Below are 15,617 nucleotides of genomic sequence, written 5' to 3' on the forward strand. Positions count from 1 at the left end.
CCTCTTTTTATCCTTTTGGAACTTGCAGCATTATAACTTGGGAGTTCTGGAGAGTAAAGGCTGCCAGTTGCCGCAGAGTCTGTGATAGGTCAAGCTGGTTATCAGGGAAACTGGAAGTCCTGAATGGATACTCTGAATGGATTTTGTGATGGGCCAGGAAGAGTGAGAGGAGGTAGCAAGGAGTTTGAGGGTGAGCTTGAGAGGTTTGTACTGGGGGGGGGGGGGGGAGGAGAGAAAGTGAGAGGGAGAATGCTTGTGTCTGAGTCAAGTACAGTGAGTGTGGAAGGGATAGTCTGATATTCCCTGGGGACATTAGAAGCATCCTACTATATAGTTACATCCTGGTTTTGATAAACAGGACTAGGACTAATTATGTTTGCTTTTATGATTTCTCTATCTATGCCTAATAAAGGTTCATTCATTCATTCATCCTGGTTTTACACTTGACATGTCAATCCCATTCCAGGGATGCCCTTGCAAACCCCCCCCCCCCCCCAATAGCATGAATCAAGTCATAATAGTCACGGGATTTGTAGAAGGGAAAAAACCTATATTAACTATACACCACAAATTATACAATTCCGAAGAACTCTTAAGGGGAAAGGCAGGCTGGCTGAGTGGCTCCAATAACAATGCTGAAATTCAGTCTTAGCCACAATCTGGCAGGTGTGCCTGGCTGACTAGGTATTTTGCTAGATCTCAGCTTCAGCTTCCCATATACAAAATAAATGTCAGACTCACTGCCTCACATGGCTATGGGATGGATAAAAAGGATAATGACTGGAAAATGTTTCATGCACTAGGAATGGCAGAGAGAATACAAAGAAAAGCATTCCCAAAGGAGGCAAAACCCCCTAGAAACTTGCTGAGTGGCATGACATTGAATAATGCATGACATTTAGGCACAAAAAGAGGACCATTTGGGCCTTTTCACAGAAACCTTTCCTCAGAAGTTCAATGCTTGTCAGGGCTGTTCATTCATTCATTCACTCATTCATTCACATTTTTATACCACCCTTCCACCAAAGAACTCAGGGCAGTGTACACAGCTCCCCCTCCTTTTATCCTCACAACAACCCTGTCAGGTAGGTGAGGCTGAGAGAAAGTGACTGGCCAAATGGTTGGCAACCTTCAATCCCGAAAGACTATGGTATAAGCCTACAGCACCCGGTATTCCCAGGCGGTCTCCCATCCAACTACTAACCAGGCCTGACCCTGCTTAGCTTCTGAGATCAGATGAGATCAGGCATGTGCAGGGTAACAGTTGCTGCTAAGGGAACCAATTTAAAGATTAAACCAGAATTTTCTCTCTCAAATATATTTCTGCTCTCCTGGAGTACAGGTATTAAGGACATACAGGTATTCATGGGAGATCTGTGGCTCACCCAGCCTGAGAAAATTTCTCTCAAATACTTAGGCATGAAAATTTTTCCTCAAATACTTCTTGTTGTTACTTCTGGCTCGAGATGTGGCTTCTTGGAAAAGGCTTCCTTTCAGTGGGGGAGACAGAGGTGGGCATCCCCCACCAAACTGCTGCCTGAGACAACTACTTCAGTTGACCTCATGAATGGACTGGGCCTGCCTGGATCTATACAGCTCCCTTGGCCTGAGCTTGTCACTCTCCTGCATGTAGCCCTATAGGGGTCTGCTTGGTTTAAAAGAACTACCAGTCCTCCCTGTGAATTGGAACCATGCTAAAAGAACAAGCTATACACCTACAAATTTATCGTAACTTGACATTTCTGAGTAGTACAGTATTGGCTTGTGACCTGGGAAAAAGATGTCGCCAGGGCTGGATGCATATCTGAGAGTTCTAGAAGAACTCAAAGGGAAATTGTATAGTTTTAACATGTTCAACTTTCCATTCATCAGGTTCTTTACCAGGTGACAGCCACTGTAATATATTTTTTTTTCTAAAGGATTCAGGGAGGGATCCAGGTAATTATGGAGCATTGAAAAAATGCACTCATGACCCACATCTGCGGGATTTGAAACATATTCAATCCAATCTGGCAGTTTCTTCATGCCAAAAGCCACACTAATCCCTCTTCTGCAACTGCCAATCATCCTTCTGTAGATTTCCTGTGGCTACATGCATTCTAGCAGCACTTGCCAACTAAAAGAAGAGGGGGCTTCCCTTGAGGGCCCTTCAGAGAGCAGTAAACATCCTACTCTTGCCAGCGACAGCAGGATTCATATGCTGTTTCTATGGGAGCAAGCTGCTGGCCATGCCTTAGGGCTTCCAAGCAGGCATAGGATTGTGCCCAAAAGCAGGCACGTGGGGAAAATCACCCAAGCAGCCACGCTTCACATGCGTACTCAGAAAAGCAGGCAAAAAGATCTCAGTTCCAAACATAATGCTGTGTTTATACACACTTTCCTAGTCCTATTGAAGACAAAGGGAGTTACTTCTTAGGCGTGCACAGGACTGTGCCAGAAGGCCCCTCATCCTGTCTGGGGAAAAGAAATTGCCACAGCTCTCTCTTGGGTGGTGAGGAAGAAGCCATCCATACCTTTCTGACTATCTAAGAGGGGAGCAAGAAGAGAACTGGATCAGGACATCAGCAACCCCCTTCATGCTGAGCTGCACCTATAACTTTCTTAGGAGTAAGAAAGTCACTGAACACAGTGGGGTTTACTTCTGAGGAGGCATGCATCAGATTATGATATTGTATGAATCACATGGAGAGGCACTTCTAACTGCCTGCGGCAAAAAGGTACCCATTATGGCCTCTCTCTGCCTGAGCTGCCATCCTGTACTCCTGTACACACTTTCCTTGGAGTAAGCCTCATTGAACTCAATGACAGTGGCACCAAGGGCTGGCCTTGTCTGCAGCTCACGTCTCCCCCCACCCCTGGACCTTGCCTTAAGGTCCTGAAGGGGCCCTTGAGGCAAGAAGCTACAGGGCAGCTCTCCACCTCTCTCTTTGCCCCCTTTTTATGTTGGAGGAAGGTGCTGAAAGGTGCCTTTAACCTGGCCAAGGGTAAAATGGAGCCCATTCATTTAATGAAGCTTCAACACTTTGTGCACAGGCAGCAAAGCCCAAACAAGAAGTGCAAGCACTGCATGACAGCAAACACCGAACACACGCACACCCCCGTACACACAAGCTCTTAGCATTTCAAAGAGCTCTGGCAATACAGCAGCCCCGTCCATGTCTTTCCCTGCCTCCCCGCACCTTTTGGACAAGCCTCCAGCCCCATCCCAGCCACATGGTTGTTTCTACAATTGAAATGCACACATCCCCTCTTGTACACACACACATACACATTCAAAGAGGTCTGAATGGATGCCCCTCCTGTGTCTTCAGCCTTGTTTAGGAAACCAGCCCTTCTATGAACTGATGAAAGGAAGCCACATTTTCAACAAGGGGATCAATGCAAATGGAGAAGTGGCACTTTGCAAGAAAAATGGTGATCCTCCTTCCCTATCACTTGGACTGTAATCCTATACTCACTTTCCTAGGAATAAGTACCACTGAACACAGTGGGACGTACTTCTGACTAGGTATGGATAGGGTAATAGAAACAGCACCCCCTCTTCTTCCTCCAGCAGGAAGAGGATCTGAGAGGGCTGTCCCAAAGGGGGACTTCTCCCTCCCTCCCCCCCCCCAGATTCCAAGAAGATCAAAGAGCAGCAGGTCAAGCAGAAGCAGCTTGAGGGGGTGGCATTGGTTACCCTTTAAAGCCAAAACCTAGGGGAGGACAATGGAGACTTCATTGGGAGCTTAGGGCCCAGGTTCAACTCCTTCAAACTCAAGATATTAAACACCACATGAGTTTTCCTATCACACATTCAAAACAGACATAGATGGTTTGGAACTCAGACTAAAAAGTGAAAAAGGCACTTGGATATTCTACAGCAACACATTCACAGATGTCTCAAGGACAAGCAAAATCATGTGGGTTTTGCTTTCAAATACACAGTTATTCCATGGGAAATGCCCATCTCCATGTGGGCTTTTGCATGTTTGGTGTGGGCCTAAATTTTGTCCTTTGGGAAACTGATGGAAAACATTACTTAGAAAGAATAATTAAAAAAAATTAATAAGTATGAAATAATTCTTTTGTACATAAAAAGAATAATTAAAAGAATGTATAGAACATTGGACTGAGAAGGGATCTGGCTCACCTCTGTGAACCCAACTTCTGCTTCCATCTTTGGATCACTTTAAAACACTTCACACACCAATGTCATACATGTCACAGTTCGCTTTTTGCTGCCACCAACACGTTTTGCTGCCACCAGCTCTGCTCTGAGCCTTTCACCCTATATGGAGTCGGACTGTTAGTTGACAATCTTTTCTGAGATATCTGGGAGAGAAGGAGAGGGAAACATGTTTGAGACTGAAGGCTCCTGTTGACCAGCTTCTCTCTCTCTTTCTCTCTCTCACATACACACAGAGATCTCAGAAAACATTTATCTGGTGTGCTCCCTGGGGCATTTGGTGGGCCGCTGTGAGATACAGGAAGCTGGACTAGATGGGCCTATGGCCTTATCCAGTGGGGCTGTTCTTATGTTTCCCTCTCCTTCTCTCCCAGATATCTCAGAAAAGATTGTCAACACACACACACACACACACACACACACACACACACACACACACACAGAGAGAGAGAGAGAGAGAGAGAGAGAGGGGGGTATCTCTGGGCTTGCAGATTTTGAAGGAGACAAGACAGTGGCTGCTCTCTATAGATGAAATCAGTAGACAGGTGGTTTACTCTAAACAGGGAAAAGATTTATTAGAATCGAAAGGGGGCAAAACAGAAAACAGAAGACAAAACAGTCCACTTATATACTTGAGATCAGAGGAAACGTTTAAAAGAAAAATAGACCAGTTTCAAGCTTTTCTCCAGCAGGCAAAGTTACTTACAATCCACTTGTAGTTCAGTTGTATCTCTCCCCTTGTACTGGAGAGTTAGGACATCTCAGGAATTAGCCCTATCCTTGTTGGACATCACTGTCCATTTCCTGAACCACTGTCCATTTCCTGAACCTGATGGGAATCTTGCAGTGACTCCTTCCAAACATACCCTTTTTATCCTCTTTTGGAGAAGGTGCCCCCAAGTTCTGACTGCTTTAAACATGACAGACCCCCAATTTTCCCCACTGCTAAGGCAGATAATTTAACATTGATCAATGAACAGGTGTGAGCTAAACTCAGCAGGATTCCATGGGCTTTGGCTAAGGTTTTTTTTTTTGCCTGCCTGACAATATAGAATAGTGTAGCAAACTCATTACACATCTTATGCAAATTCTACCTCTGGTACATGCAATAGAATGCAAGCAGAATGGCGAAGGTGACAGGTTTATTCCTGTGTCAACACCAGTGTATTCAGAGGAGGCTGTCATGGAAGAGAAGGGTGCTTGTTCATTACAACTTCAATGGATCAGCATTACTTCTAAAAATGGAAATCCTGCATCACTGACCTTTTATGTCAACCAGTACTGTATTTAGACAGGGATGATTTGATGAACAAGAAACACTTGGCAAGTAAAAAAAAAAAAATTCAAAAAGTCCTGCACCAAAGATTCCTAAGCAAATGTAGCAGTGCTGGATAAGAGACAGACCCCTTTATGACCTGCATCTCTTCAAAGAACAGGAAACAGAGGACTGGAGAAAATCAACAAGTTTCACAATGAAGGAAAGTCAGTAGAAGGATCTTCATGTATGTGAATTGAACTCCATGCTATTTAACTTATTCATAAATATGCCAGAGTCAAAGGTGAGCAGCGAGGTAACCAAGCTTGCAGGGGACAGGCACCCAATTATCCCTGATTGGGAAATCCCAAACAGATTGTGAAAGACTCAGATGGATCTCTTGAAATTAAGAGAATGGGCAATAAAAACCCCTATAGTTTACTCCACTTTAAGTCTCACTAAACTCAGTGGGGCCTTTTCGCAAGTAAACATGCAGAAGTGCAAAGTTATGCATACTGGGACAAAATATCCTAATATCCCATATTTGTTGGTTTGGTCTGAACTGACTGTGACAGTCTAGAAAGAGATCTTGCCTTCAGTTCATCTCAGTGGGCTCTTAACCAAAGAAGAGAGATGGCACCTGGCCAGGTCTGCTATTACAAATCATCTAGTTTTAGCCTTCATATATCATCTAATGATCCGGGTGACACTGACAATAGTATGTACAGGTTGACTGGGCTCCCCATTCATTCACTGCCTCTCTCACTACTGCATGTGAAATTCATTTTAGAATCACGGTAGCCATTTCTTACTTTTATTTATAATATTAAAAAAAGTTCAAGTGTTAGACAGTCAAGAGTTCTGACATTCAGACAATCCAGAGCAAATTTGTACAATCATCTTTATGACAAATTAGCAGCGTTTCTATTGGACCCTGTTGTGGGTGAGGAACAAAGGGTTTAAAGTACTTTATTGCTAAAAGTTAAATGAAATACACTGGCAATTGTATTTTATCTTCTCAGTCACAGCTTCTCCATGCATCCAATCTACAGTATCTGAAATGCAAAGGACATGCAGAAATCAAAATAGAAAAAGAAAGAGTCAGACTATCGTGTAAACAGGAGGGGAGCCCCACAAAGAACTGAAAGGAAAGAGGCTGCTCTCTCTCTTTCATGGGGATTTTCTTGTCACCTGTACCTGGAAGGCTGTTTCAGAGCAGACGATGTGGGATGCCCTGTGGCTTTTAACAGAAAGTCATTATAAAACGCTGGAACGTTACAATAACAACTGTCAAAAAGCAGCCTACTGATACATGCCATTCTAAAGCATTTCCTTTGATGTTGCTTTCCTCAGGAGGAAGGCTGAGCCAGGAGCCAGCATGCCTGTGGCACTATATCAGTGATAAAGAGGAGGAGTGGATAGTTGGTGGTCAGAGTGATGTACTTCAAGACATTTTAACCTCACCTAGGGCTTTTAAACTATGTGCAGCATCCACACATCAGCAACAGCGCCTTGCATGTCCTGAACTCACACATTGTGGGGTTCACTTTTGTTTAGGATCAAGCCAGCCTCAGCATCTGGACTGAGTCAGGTTTTGCTCCGCAAATTGCACAGTGATTGCTCAGAGTCACCAATGAGTGGCTAGTCCAATGAGTGGTCTCCAATCACAGTGATGAAGCAGATTTTCAGTCACATCACCTGAAGGAGGATTATTTAACCATATTCACTTGAAATGTTTGATTTATTGTTATGACATCCACAGGTTGCAACAAAATTATCTGGTCTCCCCTTGTACACAGATCTGTTCAGGACAAGAGATATATTGTAAGGGCTGCAGCTCTTGTGTGCTTTTTCATTTCCTACTTATCTTGCAATAAAAACATTTTCTTCACCAGTACCAGTACATATCATTTTCCCTGAAAGGGAAAGGTATTATGAAAACATCCATACACCTGTGTGTGTGTGTGTGAGAGAGAGAGAGAGAGTGTGTGCGTGTGAGAGTGAGAGGGAGCGAGAGGGAGCGAGAGGGAGGGAGGGAGAGCAAGACTTTAAAGCACTAATTTACCAACATCCAGATATCAGGCAATTTAAAAGGGTGTTGTTCAAATGGAAGAGTGCCCATTAAAATATTCCATAACAAGTTGCCCTGAACATAAAGCTTATGATCCCAAGAATGCTTAAACATAATCTTCAGTGTGGACTCTGGCATTAGCATACAGCAAAAGGCACCACGATTTTTTTTAATGATCTGTAAGTAGTCAAAAATTGGCCCATCTCTTTTTTCTTAATTTTTTTTTTGTTAATTTCTTCTTTTCTCAGAAGCTGTAAATCAAGATGTTACATATAAATAGAGACTCCTTAGAAAAAGGTCTTTGCCATTAGCTATTATAAGACATCATTGCTAAAATGAAAATAAAACATTTCATTTGTTATATTTTTTTCCTCTTTTATAGAAAATAAAAATTTGTCTTTTCTGTTCTTTTTTTTTTCCTCCTCAGTACTGCTGTGTTCATGGGAGTGGACGTGAGGAAGAGTCTGTGTGTCATCTAAGGTGGTGCTGAGTCTTGGTTGGATCTGGTGTGTGTTAATCGGCTGTCTCCCTGCATACTGCATCTGTCAAAGGAATAGTAAGTCCTGCTGTCAGCCGGACGGTACAGAGGGGGTGAATCCGTGTCCATTGTCTCAGTGTTCCGAATGCTTAAGAAGGGGGTGCTCTCAGCCACCAGCTCTTCATCAGATTCACTGTATGAAGCACTGCTCACTGAAAAAGAGTCTCTGAGCATTTTGCCCCTGTGCGACAGATGCCCATTCAGTTTAGATTTTCTCCAGCGCCTGTTGTTGCTGCCGATTCTCTTTGGCTGCTCTAGAGCAGTGATGTACTCATGTGTTGTCTCATATTCGTCGTCCTCTGTGATGCGGAAGGGGCTGGAGGGCAAACTCCCTGTGCTCTCATTCAGGTAGCTCCTTCTTTGGTAGTAACTGTCATACCTCTGGATATCCTGGAAAGGGACCTGATATCTTCTGAGCAATGGCTGCTGCTCCTCCACCTGGAAGCTGATGGATGCTGCAGGGGGCAGTGAGACTGCATGAGCTGAGTTTGGGGAGGTGATCTCAAAGGTGGGCATGTGGGCTGATGCTGAGGAATGGAAGTCAACCGGTGACAGGCGTGCTGGGGTTGTCAAGGCAGACACATACCTAGAAGAGGAAACAACCACATTGGTATCATAAGAACAGCCCCACTGGATCAGGCCACAGGCCCATCTAGTCCAGCTTCCTGTATCTCACAGCGGCCCACCAAATGCCCCAGGGAGCACACCAGATAACAAGAGACCTCAGTATCAAGTTTAAATCTGGTCAATCTGATCCTTGGCATTAAGAGGTTTTCCCCTCAGACCACGCCTTTAAGTTCTGACTTACCTAGTGTCTGCTAATGGTATATCTTACCAAAAATATTCTTCCGTGTGCTTGCATGTTTTATTCAATTGTATCTTGTCTATATTAGATAGATACAGATTTATACAGATTTATATCTCTGTATATTTATTTTATAGCCCACATTTCTTCCTTAATAGAACTCAAGCTGGTGTATATGAGGTTCTCAGTGGTCTCACATTAAGGCACTGACCAGACCTGGACCACTAAGCTGGCTGCTCTTTGTGCCTTCAGACCTTGTCCTGGGACTAAGCTGCTGCTTATTGTGAAGCAGTGGGCCTCTGCAGCCTGAGAAGGGTTATCAGAACAAGGGCGGGGATTTGTTTCTGTTATAGAAGCTAGGTGGGAATCTGTCAAGGATTTCTAAAGGCTGGATGTAGATTTTCCTTTTAGGGATTGGGGCGGGGAGGGGGAAGGCAAGACTGTGGAAAGCAGATGTTTGTGCAATAGATGTGGAGCTAAAACAGAACTTTGGTAAGCTTTCAGGATGCTGAACAATGTGACTATGGGCACAAGCCTAACCAGGTCTACTCAGAAGTAAGTCCTATTGTGTTCAATGGGACTTGCTCCCAGGAAAGTGAGGTTAGGACTGCAGCCTATCCATGGAGATATTGAAGTTGTTAAGTCAATTTCATACCTGACATGACCTCCAGAACCCTGATTAATAGAAAGATCTGAAATGTGCATGTCTCTCTTGTGAAATGAGGATCCCTCAGTCCAAGGCATTCTGATCACTATTTTCTCTGAAAATAGGGCATTTCTACAGAAAGGTTATATAGAGAAACATTCTTGGTAGTTTGCTTCACAACCACAGGACTGCATTTCTTTGGAAGTCTGCCACTTCTGCTGAGCCTGGATCTCAAGAGTTCCTACAGCAGGATATGTACACACACACACACACACACACACACACACACACAAATGCGCATTTATCTACCTCACAGGTTTCTGAGCCTGCCAAAATTTGTACAGTAGTCTTCCTCCCCCATTATCCATGTCAATGCCTGTATTGACAAGTCAGTAATAAATAATAGCTGATAATAATAACAGTAAACCAGACCTCTCACTATGTGGCGAGTCTCGAAGGGAATCTATGGAATCTCTGTATTGTGTCATGGGCCTTCTCTGGTCCTCAATGCAGTATGCAGCTTCTCGCCGAGCACGAGCCTCCACACAGGCAGGGCTGTTGCATTTGCTGGTCCCCACCGAAGATAACATAATCCCAGACTGACAATCTGAAGTCAGGCTTTCTGTACGTTCCAGGCTCCAAGTGTGGCTTTCATGTCTGTGGATCAAGTCAAGCAATAAACAACTGTTTACCCAGCAGCTAAAATAGTTGGTTTCTGATCACTCCCACTTCTCATAGTGCATTAAGAAACTACTAGCTACTCACTGGGCCTTCTGTAGGGCTAAAAAAAATAAAATGTACTGCTAAGGGACATCACATCTGTTGGTCTGTGTGAAATCAGATGGTGATAAGGTCCACACTATATTGCAGTGATTCTCAAACTGGTGGGTCGTGATCACCAGTTCATGTAAAGGGTCCCCTGTCCTTTTAAAGACTTACCCCAGGAGTAAAATGCCTGGGAAGTTTAAGAATCACTGCTATATTGTAATACATTGTCATTTTATGTTATGGTAAAAGTCCAAAACGTGGTGAATATTGACGTTCACAGGCTGACAGGTTCAGATGAATTTCTGAACAATGTGGTTTGTGATCATAGTGGACTGGAGGGAGGTAGCGGCATCCTGAAGGGTGTCCTTAATCCGCCATTCCTCTCCACCATCCACCCTGATGCAAGCAATATCAAGTCACTTCATGGCTGGGCTGGCCATGACTGTGTCCCGACTGCAGTTCCAACCCCAATTACTTCCATTATGTGCTATTTTAATTAGAAAAAATTTTTTCAAAAGGGTTTTCATACAAACTTTTTTTTCCTAATTAAAATAGTTTGTGTGTGTGTGAGTGGGTGGGTGGGTGCAAACAGGACTGGAACTATGGTGGAAGCAAAGTGCAAAAGCTCACTATGCCGCACCATGGTTACACTGTCCCACTGTTATGAAAAACAAAAACACTGGGGCACACTATATGATTTGCATAACATTTAGTTTAAAGATTAAGAAAAAAAACAACTGTTGGCTTAATCTGGGACTTGGGGCTGGATGGCAAGTAGCGCCCAAGTGCAAATTCCCACAAAGTTGTGTGCCTGTGTGAGTTAGGGCTCTGTTTCATTCTTTATGCCCTTGATCCCCACTCTAGAATCTTGGAGAGATACTCCAGTAGGATTCAAAAATGGCTTCCTTACATGAGGCCAGCAGATTTCCTGGTGCCAAGGAGCTCCCAACTGGTATCTCCTAATTTGTGTGCAAAGGAGTGTAGAAGGCTATATAGTCAGTGGGCAGTTGGATTCTCAGGAGAGCTCCTAAGGCTACCAAAATCTGAGAAAGGCTCAGACACAAGGCTGAAATTAGTTTCTAATTCCCAGTTCCTTATTTGACATGGGTGTGTCATTTGGGATGCTTCAAAGTTTAAAATGTACAATCCTGGTTCCTTATTAATTTATATGTTGCTGTTGTTCAGTCGTTAAGTAGTGTCCGACTCTTTGTGACCGCATGGACCACAGCACGCCAGTCCCCCCTGTCTTCCACTAACTTCCAGAGTTTGTCCAAGTTCATATTCATTGCTTCGGTGACACTATCTAACCATCTCATCCTCTGCATCAATGTATAAGGGCCCAATCTTATCCAACTTTCCAGGACTGGTGCAGCTGCAATGCAGCCCCGAGGCAAGGGAACAAACATCTTACCTTGTGGAGGTCTCCATAACTACGTACTTTCCCTCCACAGGATGCAGCCCCCACCCCTTTGGAACGGCTACATCAGAGCTGGAAAGCTGGATAGGATTTGGCCCTCAGTCATTACATCAGTGTTATTAAGATAGGGGCCAGCATGCTTGAGAGTGAGGTGCGCAAAAAAGAAACTCTGGGCCAAGCATGATGCTAGTATGTTCACAGAGGACATTTCCTAAAGGAAGTTCACAAGCAGGCCACAAAAACCTCCCTTTAGTTTGTACCCAACATTGACTATTCAGAGGTATGCAGGCTGTTGACAGATAGAGGACCCTATTTGCATGGAGTAGGTGGGATTTGAAACTAAGACTTCACAAGCACAAACAGAAACCAACTACTGAAACTAAACCACTTCGGTGAGGCCACAGGTCTGCAAAGCGGATTTCCAAAATACTGTTTCTTGAATGCTCTTTTGGTAAGGCAAAAGCATGAGGCTTTTGTGCAGTCTCAAATACCTGGAATACCAACCAGTACGATCAATGCACAGAAAAATATTCAAATGGGTGAACAAAGCTATGAAGCACTGGTGCACAGTACCTTTGGCTCGAAGTTGGAGTCCCTGTGGAACAGGGATGTGACGGTGAGCAGGAATGGCTCCCTGAAAAGGTTGTCTCTGTTTCCCTTCGGATGACATGCTCAGTAGCAGGAACGTTTTTAGATACGAACTGGGGAAAGAGTCACAAACTACCTGACATTAATTTACAGTAGACAATTGCTGTATTTATAGGTCTGCTACCACATACGGCATTTGGTTTCTATTTTCAGAAGGTAAGAATTAGGTCAGTCAATTCAGATCGTCCTAAATATACTGGACTTCATTTCTTCAGTTTCAGAACCTTAAAAAAAGAATTAAACAGCCCAAGTGTTCTGTTTATAATTGCTTTTAAAAGTTTCATAAAACTAATCTCTGGGCAGGCATTTCCCATGTGGGCCACAGGAACCCTATGGCATGGCTCAGAGTGCCAATTAAGCATTCCTGCGTTTGTTATCAGAGGAGGCAACTTGCAGGTAACTTCACAAAGTTGGGAGCAAGCAGGGTGACCAGGCACAATGGGGGACAGAGTGCCTGTTCTTTTAAATCATTGTATAGAAGAGGAATTTTGGCAGGTGCAGCACAACATGGAAGGGTTGCACCTGCCAAAATTCCCTCTTCTATACAATGGTTAAAGGTATAGATAGGCCATCCATTTTCAACCACTGTGCTGTGGCATACTGGTGTGTTGCGAATGGTCCATAGGTGTGCTGCAGGAATTCAGGGGGAGGGTCATTTATTAGTAGGGTCATTGGAGGATGTGAGCCCCACACTGACCGTGCAATGTGCCTTGTAAATTGTCAAAAAACTGATGGTGTGCCTTGACAATTTTTGTGCCTCATTAGTATGCCGTAAGATCAAAAAGGTTGAAAATCACTGGCATAGGCACTCTATTCTCCATTGTATCTGGTCACCCTAGGAGCAAGGGCAATGAGGCAAGAAAATGATCTCTTCTTAAAGTATGTCCAAGGAAATGGGTGAACTGGACCTCCCTTTTGCAACACCAAACAACACCAAACAAGATGCATATATGCTAGCCTCAGGCCGCCCTGCTGTCCTGGCAAACTGAGACTAACATGGATTTCTATCCAGCCTTTTGACCTAGCATCAGGCTCTCAAAGCAACTTAAGACATTGGCTGCTTCTGGACTTGCCCCACAATCTCACGGACGCCATCACAACCGTGGCAGACAGCAGCCGCCAGCACCGTATGACCAATGCATAGCTGTACATCTGGTCCTCCCACTGTTCTCTGGGTCATCAAGGCACAGGGTTGCCTGCTCCTCACAGGATGAAGGCCTCCCTACTATGGGTTGATGCTGGCCCTTTTACCCGAGGCTGGATCTGGTGTGGTCGATAGTGGGGATTGGAGAAAGGTAGCCCAGGAAGGAGAGGGCCCAGGGCTGTCTAAGGCACTCAGGGCCAGTGACGAGAGGTATCTGGACAGCCTACCTGAGAGCTGCTGTGTGTCTGTTCCCCTGGGATTAGGGCAAGCACAGGGAAAGAGACAGGTGAAGGAGGTAAAAGGCTGAAGCAACTGACTCCTCACTGCTGAACTCTGAGACATTGTTGGGGAATTCCAGTTGTTGGGCCAGCAACACCCCCTTTTGTTTCTACCCCTTTTTCCCTGGGGCTAAGAAGTACCTGGACACCAAAGGGAGTACACCCTCTCACAACAATCCAGCTGGGGCAGAGAACACAGAAACTTGCAGACATAAAACAGTAAAAATACAATGCATCTAAAATAACACACGCCAACACACTTTTTGCCGTCTTAAAAGTTAAACCTATTCCTGGGTACACGTGGAGTGCTGATTTTAAAAATGCCATCCGTTTTCCCCTATCACATCTAGTTTTAGAGATATGGCGTAGCCTTGTTAGTGAATAGTTCAAGCAGCTTCCTCATGAGAAAGCCATAACTTCCTTATGAGGTAAATGCTTGAACAATTTACTAATGAGGCTATGCCTGTTATCTCTGAAACTAAATGTGATAGAGCAAAACTGATACCAGTTTTGGAATCAGCACTCCAAATTCATATCAAACCACCATAAATTTTGAAAAAAATTTCTGACTGTCAATTTCACAGGCCTGTGTAATTAAAAATACTGAAATATAAACTGTAATCAAATCAAACCAACAGAAAAATAATTAATTTAAGAAAAGAAATTTAAAACCAGGAAAGTGTTTACTTGAAGGTCAGCAGAGAGGGGACCATAATAACATGGCCTACATCAGGTAATGTTGGGACAAGGAAGGAAGGAAGGAAGGAATCATAACCCCCACGCCCAATACCACTTGAAAAGAGGAACACCACTTGACAAAGAGACTCTTTGCCCAGTTAGCAGGGATAATGGGCATTACATGGGGCTCAGAATTCACTACAATGCAGCTGGCTCTGGGACTGTTCTAGAAAACCTTTGCCACACCTGTGGGTCTAAACTAGATTCTGGTTGGGACAGAATTCTGCCATATGCACAAGACGGAAATGTGCAGGGAGGAGCAAATGAAAAGAAAGGTAGAAAGGTAAACTGGACAATAACCCTGCAGAGAGTAATGCATTGGTTTGTCATAGAGCTTCTGCTGCTGAATGCAAAGGGGAAGAAGATCTAATGCCCTTACCAGAGGGCATCATAAGATAGTGGTAGAAGCACAAAGGTTGCTACTTCAGCATCATGAAAGGAGACTGCTACTATGCAAATATGAGTCCTAACATGGATATCAGTGGCTTGCATTGAACACCACTACCCATATCTGCTAGGTGCTGATGTAGCAGCTTCTACACCTCTGCTGCTGCCTTATGATCCCTTCCATTAAGGGCATTTGGTCTCCCTCTCCTATGTAGTGGCACTCAGTAGCAAAGGTGGTTGTCCACCAACTAACTCCTACACAAGCTATCCCTGATCAGACCAAGGAAGCAGAAAGAGAGAAAAAGAAAGAGAGAATGAGGAGAGAGAGAGAGAGAGAGAGAGAGAGAGAGAGAGAGAGAGAGAGAGAGAAATGGGAAGGAGGATTGGAGAGTATGAGAAGGAAGTTGAAAATAGAGAGAAAGGAATGAAGGAGGGCAACTGTCCTTCCTTCCTCTCTCTGTCCCACCTCTCCACACACTGTGATTTATCAGAGTTCCCCATGTGGAATTAACAAATGCCACTTACGTCAACCATCTGAATTTCCTCGGGGTCCAGCCGGGGGTGACTGGGGCCATTTGCCAGGTTCCTGTTCTGATGGGCTGGACACATATTTTGCCGCAAATGGCTATGCATTTGATTCCTCTGTTTTCTAAAGAACAAGCAGATTAATATATTTTTCTTGAGCTTGCATTCTTCGAGACTGAAAAGACATTCAGACAAGACAAGGGAAGCAAACAGTTTTACTATGATGGGT

General features: G+C 44.2%; 1 protein-coding gene and 1 pseudogene across 1 annotated transcript in view; both read right to left on the reverse strand.

Moving 5' to 3' along the window:
- Positions 1-1,155: 1,155 nt before the first annotated feature.
- Positions 1,156-1,275, reverse strand: LOC136650506 (5S ribosomal RNA; annotated as a pseudogene).
- A 6,694-nt stretch (positions 1,276-7,969) lies between these two features.
- The window catches only part of NRG2 (neuregulin 2), a 169,741-nt gene continuing 162,093 nt past the window's right edge, over positions 7,970-15,617 (reverse strand). The window contains exons 8-11 of the mRNA XM_066624953.1: positions 15,389-15,512; positions 12,242-12,369; positions 9,916-10,140; positions 7,970-8,618 (exon numbers count right to left, since the gene is read on the reverse strand). Coding sequence (XP_066481050.1) covers positions 7,970-8,618; positions 9,916-10,140; positions 12,242-12,369; positions 15,389-15,512 — 1,126 coding nt within the window. The remainder of the gene's footprint in view (positions 8,619-9,915; positions 10,141-12,241; positions 12,370-15,388; positions 15,513-15,617) is intronic.

The sequence above is a fragment of the Tiliqua scincoides genome, chromosome 4 (assembly GCF_035046505.1).
Source record: "Tiliqua scincoides isolate rTilSci1 chromosome 4, rTilSci1.hap2, whole genome shotgun sequence".
Taxonomy (NCBI): Eukaryota; Metazoa; Chordata; class Lepidosauria; order Squamata; family Scincidae; genus Tiliqua; species Tiliqua scincoides.